This window comes from Petaurus breviceps, unplaced genomic scaffold (assembly GCF_028583685.1).
Source record: "Petaurus breviceps papuanus isolate PSGF00001 unplaced genomic scaffold, PetGlider_PUasm1.0 90919, whole genome shotgun sequence".
In the NCBI taxonomy this organism is placed as follows: domain Eukaryota; kingdom Metazoa; phylum Chordata; class Mammalia; order Diprotodontia; family Petauridae; genus Petaurus; species Petaurus breviceps.
The window spans coordinates 34,443,652-34,450,279 of record NW_027187378.1 but is presented as its reverse complement, the minus strand read 5'-3'; the positions used below and the strand labels follow the sequence as shown (position 1 = coordinate 34,450,279).

At 41.4% G+C, this 6,628-nt stretch overlaps 1 protein-coding gene across 15 annotated transcripts in view; it reads left to right on the top strand.

Moving 5' to 3' along the window:
* Positions 1–6,628, top strand: part of PSD3 (pleckstrin and Sec7 domain containing 3) — an 804,858-nt gene that overhangs the window by 248,006 nt on the left and 550,224 nt on the right. Inside the window, exon 1 of one of the 15 annotated variants that reach the window (XM_069075752.1) lies at positions 1–307. This exon is cut by the window's left edge and continues 15 nt beyond it. The exons of the other annotated variants lie outside the window; for them this stretch is intronic. Within the exon in view, the coding sequence (XP_068931853.1) occupies positions 287–307 (21 nt within the window). The 5' untranslated portion in view covers positions 1–286. The remainder of the gene's footprint in view (positions 308–6,628) is intronic. 15 annotated transcript variants of the gene reach the window in all.

Sequence of the window (6,628 nt, the reverse complement as noted above, 5' to 3'; positions counted from 1 at the left end):
GTGTGTGTGTGTGTGTGTGTGTGTGTGTGTGTGTGTGTGTGTGTGTGCGCGCATATGTGTATGAGAGTCTAGGAGGGCTTTTTGCCTTGCCTTGCCCTCCTTCCTCCTGGCTGTCAGTGGTGACTAACAAAGAAAGAGCCCCCAGATGGGAGAGCGGGTGAGGGGTCTGCTCTGAAGCGGTCCTCCCCTCCGCCTCCTTCCCAACGCTCCTGGAAAACGAAAGGCGGCAGCGCCGAGCCCGAGCTTGCTGGCTCCCAGCTGCAAAGCCATCAGCAGGAGATGGAAGATGGAAGAAAGAAGTGGTGGGGTAAGACTTTCATCAGAGAGCGGATGGTTCTTGAAGGGGGATATTCATGATTCGCAGGAATGCCTTTCTTTCCCCTTCCTCCTTTCCTTCCCTTTGATCACTGGGAGACTTCTATCTCCGCTTCTACCTCGCGGGCTCTCTTAACTGTGCGGCTTTCTTTGTGCCTGTCTGTCTGGGGGTGAGCAGAGCGAGGCTCAACTTTGTGATGGTAAATTCACATATTTTAATTTTTCCCTCTCTACTCCACCACCTGAAGGGGAACCCAAGTTACCCATCCTTCCTTGTGCTCTAATGAGTGAGAAGAGGATTGGAAAGGGATGAAAGTAGTGATTTGGCTCTTCCAATCCTCATTGTATTTAGAGACTATCAGGTTTCCCTGTCAGAAGGGGGAACCAGACTGGAGTGAATAGTCCAGGAAACCCTACTTGGTTGCAATATTTTCTGATAGCTTTTAAAAACAAGTTACTTTGCGTTGTCGTTTGCCGTTGTTATTAAATTCAGTTCAGACTTAAGTAAAAGGAGCATTTTCATATGCAAAGTAGAGGATATAATGAGAATTGTAAATGAAATGAGGAATCTATTACATTTAGCTTCCTTTGCTTTTAAGTATATAATTTCAGCGTAATACAAGTTGCTTTAAAATAAGTAAAAAGAATTATTCCATATTATATTACTTTTGGAAGTTCTGTTGTAAAAGTGAATGCTCAGTTTTTACCCTGCCCTCAGCTATTACTAGTGGCAAACCAAAACCTTGGGATTGGTTTTTAAAGAACTCCTCACACCTTAGAGAACAAGTTTAGAGTCTTGTTGGGGGCCCCATATAGAAATGTCTGGTTTCTCTTAATCTTAGAGATGTCAGGTAATGTTAAACAAGCAAGTAATCAAAGTTATCATGGGCCTTTCCATTTTAATTTTTAGAGGCTACAAACCACAGTCAACCAGAGTGGTATTCAGTACTTCAAATCAAGATGATTACAAGAAAAGGATCAGGGTGGGTTGGTTTTGGGAGGGCAAAAGCAATCCTTACAAAACAATAGTCTTGAGTTGTGACAGAAAATAACTAATACCTTGGCACAGTTTGTCTTCCCTAGAGTTAAGGGGAATAATTAGAGAAAAATATAAGGAAAGATAAATAGGAAATTCTTACAGACTGGAAAAGTCTCAGGCATTCAGAAGTGTAAAAGAAATGGAGCCAGAAATTAAAATGCCTATTGCTTTTTGCAGAATTCACTGTTTCATCAATCTTCTCAAACATTTTTGGCTGACCCCCCTTCCTCCCAATCCAATTAAGCTCTCCTTCTAGACCACAAGACTGGATCTCTATCCTAGTTTCACAGCTCAATAGTATCAAAGAACAGTGTGAGAAGTTGGGTGTGCAGGGCATTAATTCATTTAGAAATAATTTTTTTTCCCTCTGCAATTCTGCAGTGATTTGTCATTCATTATTTAATAACTAAACCTACAGGTGTGGTAATGGATAAATTTCAGAGCTGCTTAAGAAGTGACTTGGCAAAGAAAAAGTGTGAATATTAAAATGTGTATGGGATTGTTTTGGCCTTAAGACTGGTTTGTTTGAAATTTACTACAGGTAATCATCTGTAGCATTTATAAAAGGCTTTTTCTTAGGGACCAGATAGGTTAAGAGGTAAGTAATGAGTCACTGGTTCAGATAAAGCTGAGACTTACTTAGTGTTTTAGAAATGATATGATGATCACCATATCAGATGCCCTACACGTTGGGGTCTGGTTTAAAGAAGCCTTGGGGAGGTTTGGCTTACTTTCTTATCCTAAGGAGTCTTGAGATTTTGGGGTGATTCAAGGGCATTGTTGAGGTGCTTACAAAGATCCTAAAATGGACCATGTCTTACCTTCCACCTTTCCCCATTGACTAAGGCTTGACAGGTGGGTATTCTCTGTCAGGAGATGCCCTCTTTCCCTCACCCAATATACCTTCTAGATTTGAACTTAGATTATCGATTCTTAGACCGTTCAGGGATGTTCAGTTAAATCTAGTTCAGGCCTTTGGGAATGGAAGGTCAGACTGAAATTTACTGGGGCATTTGCCTTGGGAAAGGGGGAGGAGAGAGCAGAGAGGGTACTACTATACCAACTAAACAAACACCTCCACAGTTGTCTTTGTATGGTGTTGGTACTTTAGTCTTTAACCCTTCTCAGGGCTGAGAGACTTTAGGTAAAACATGAGCTATAGCAGTAGTCTGCTGGGGACCACCAGAAAGATTACAGACAGACAGACATAAGCTTTTTAGCACCTAGATTCTTGTTCTCCAGAGTTACAGTCTCTTTCAAGAAATCAACTAACTACAGGCCCACCCTAATGTCAGTGTTGGGGGAGGGGGAGCAAATAGTTTCATAGCAACACATTGGTGTATTACTAAGGGGTGAGTATATAAGTGATAATACAGCAGGATTTGGGGGGTTTCTTTATACTGTAGTAACTAAGATACTATGAAACTGATAAGTGGAGTGACTTTATTTGGGTATAATCATATAATATTTTGAATGACTCTGATTGGTGTGGCACTGGCCCACCTTAATGTATAGTGCAGTAGTTCTCAAATTATTTGGTCTCTAGACTACTTTACATGCTTAAAGATTATTGAGGATAGGGGTGGCCAGGCAGCACAGCGAGTAAGAGCACCAGCCCCAGTGTCAGGATGACCTGGGGATCAAATCTGGGCTCAGACACTTAGCACCACATCCAGAAATAACCTTGAGCAAGTTACTTAACCCCAATTGCTTAAAAAAAAAAAGATTATTGAGGATCTTCTTCCTCTCCCCCACAAAGAGCTTTTGTTTATGTAGGTTATCTCTATTGATATATACATACAATATTAGACTTTAAAACATCTTAGTAGTATTATGAGAAGTTTTAAAATCATGGACCTGAAAGGGTCTTGGGGACCCCCAGGGGTCCATAGACCACTTTTTGAGAACCACTGGTAATAGTAGAATAAAAGTAATGTAAAAAGAGACATTATTATCTGATCATTGTTATTATTTGAAATCTGAATTCTCTTTAAGAAGATAAAATTGTGAAACACAAAAAATTCTATATGTATGCTGTTTTTATTAAAATAAAAATAGTATTTCTTACCTAAGCCCTAGGTGCCAGTCTAAGAAGACAGGTTTTGCACTATGCCCAGAAAGTCAACAAACAGGAGCCTAGTTGTGGGAGAGTGGGAAGGGAATTTGAACATTTATACTTTGGGGACCTGGAGACACAGGGTATTTTCTCTCTGGAGAGCCCTGGTTTTTGGAATTTGTGATATATTTGGGAGTACAGCAGCTGAGGTTCCTTTCATGGGCCTCTAATAGAAGGGCACAAATGAGTATTCACTGCCTGTCTTAGCAGAGACCAGTGAGAATTAGTCTTCATCTGGTACCTAGAGATTGCTGCTTATTCCTACTCCAGTTTGAAACTCCCATTTCTTTACCCAGGAGGTAGTGAGGTGAATATAGCTTATTTGTTTTTGTTAATTGAGATATATCCTTGGAGTTAGGGACTTGAGCTAAATATAAAAGGTTTATCTTGTGAACCAAAATCCTGGTGTTTCATTAAAATTAATGATCAGAATTGGGGTTCTCATGGAGGAAAGAGCTTTAAAAATATGTTGGAGCTTTGGAGGGTCAATGACTGCTAGACTGTACATAATGAAACTTTCATGTTGGCACTTTTGTCATTTGAAATATTTCCCTTTATATTCATCAGTGTGTGTGTGTGTGTGTGTGTTTTCCTGCACAACGGTCAGGTTTCATTTAGCTTTCAAGTACGCTATTGGCTAGAAATGAATTTTGGACAGCCTTGATCTTTGAATGCTCTAGGGACACAATAACCCAGCAAGGTGATGATGATCTGTTCTTGGAACTGAGATTTGGCTTCTAGTCCTCCGCCTTTGAACCTGGAGTTTGAAAGCAAATATATTATTCAAACACAAGGAATTATTTGTATTCCCTCTTTGTGTATATATAATATGGGCAAGGGATCTAGTTTGGCTCAAGGGACCAAGAAACCTTATAATTATCTTCTAACCACAATGTGGTATTTAAAAGGCTCTTTATAACTAGATCATGGCATCTCCCTCCACAGCCATGTGTCATTAATGGTCATAATAATGTATATTTCTTTAGTGCTTTAAGGGACGCTGTGTTGATGTGTCATCATGAGTTGGAAGTGACTGGATTGTCGGCTATGTTGGCAGGTACTATCACGTTAGAAACATTTTGTGTTTGGGCTTAGTGATAGACTCTCTGTCAGTTATTTGATGACCATTTTGCTCTCTAAACTTGAGAGTCTTATCACCAAATTGGCTATAGAGTTTTGAATTCCTTGGCCACAGAAATGCATGCAGGGTTGCAGTATGAATTGGTGAAGTAGGACTACACTGAGAAGATCACACTCTTCAGCTATCAAAGTTGCTTCACAACAACCTTGTTTCTGCAAATAGTAGTGTTACAAAGTTCTCTTGACTTATGTCTTACCAGTGGATTCTGATAACTCCAGAGGAGAGAGTGAGGCTAATGACTTTGCCCATCTCTGCCTCACTTAAATCCAGTTTCCATGCAAGTCAAGACATCACTCACCCTCTTGGTCCTCTTTGATAAAGAAGGACCCACAACAGCAGCAGCAGTGTTACCCTTATGTAGCTGGGGAAACTGAAGTTCGGAAAGGTCACACTTTGTCATGGTCACTTAGTGCTAAGGACCATGCAGCGATGAAACTTTGGCAGGGCATTGTATCAGGTTCCTGATGTCAGAGAGGCGTGCTTCCTTTAAGACAACTGAAATCTCCATGCTTTCCTTTGTCTTCCTCTGTTGTTCCTTGCTGCCTGACACTCTGGGCTTCCATACTTTTTGTCTCTCTCTCACCATCCCACCCTGATTCCTACCGTGATCAATGCTAGATCATCCTCTTTTCCAGAGTGAATTTGCCCGTTGCTTTCTCCTGGGCTACTACCATGCTATTTTTGCCATGGATGAAAATATTCCTAGTCATGTTTCTGCATAAGCAGCATAGTACAGTGGGGAAAGAATGCAGAGTTTGGAATCAGAGGCCCTAGATTTAGTTAACTATTACCTCTGATGCTTACTACCTGTATGGCCTTGGGAAGGTCACTTCTCCTTTGTAATATCAATTTCTTCTTCTGTACAATGAGGAATTAGACTAGGAGCCCTCTGAGGTCCCTTCCACATCTAGATGTGTGATCTTTTTGTTTTTTGCCCTTCATTTTCAGAGAGGACCAATGACATCAGGAAGGCGATGTCTTGGCTTGTGGGTGAATTGTATTTAAGTGAGGCAGGGCTGCACAAAGTTGTCAGTCTCCCTCTGTCTTCCAGAGTCATTGGAGTCCATTGACAAGGCAGAAGTCAGGACCACTGGTGATGGCTTGGGATGCAGTGGCTGACCTTGGCCTCTTCGATGTCTGACCAAGCTCTTAAGTGCTCCACAGTGCTTGCTTTGGTTGCCTTCGAGACCACTGGAACAAATTGTACTCATCTGCCCATCCTGCTGGGAAGGGGAGGAGTCTTCAAATACTTAGGGTGATCCTGTGATTTTGAACATAAAACATCACACTTAAATGATTAATATAGTTTATCTCACTTCATCATTCTAGAATCAGGAGCTGATTGGGACTAACATAAGGGAAGTCTTTCCCCTATTTTCTTCTTCCTTTATTTCCCCTAGCAGAGGATGCTGGGGTATGCCAACCAGGATTGTTGAAAAGGGAGCCTAGGATGGTAAGTGGGAGGGTTGTAGATGAACTGAGGGCTTTAATATGTACTCCTTCAGCACCTGCTCCTTGTTTCTCCTTGCTTTGTGTCCCAACCCTTGGCTAAGGGAATTATAAAGATGGAGTGGCCTGCGCTTTGCCCTTGCCTTTTGAGTCCAGTGGAGAAGCAAGGCTGAAATCTTTGCATAGAAGCAGCTGTGGCTTCCTCTGCTTAGTTCCCTGGGGGGACTATTAGTTAAGGTCTAATGGAACTATTTTGTTTCCTGGCATATTAACAATTATATATTTTTTCCTTGTATTTAAATATTTAAAACCCTTGTTTCCCCAAAAGCACAGTGACCCTTTCTGGATGCTCAGCATCATGGGGTACTGAGGGACACAGGGTGTGCATGGTTGTTGACTCAACATCATAAGTAGCACTCTTAGATTTACCGCATTTTGGTTGTGGTTTAATTATCTAGCAAAAAGGGGACTTCGAATGGTAGCAGAAGCCTGCTAAGGAGTCATTGTTTGGGTACTAGAGGGTGTGTGTGTGTGTGTGTGTGTGTGTGTGTGTGTGTGTGTGTGTGTG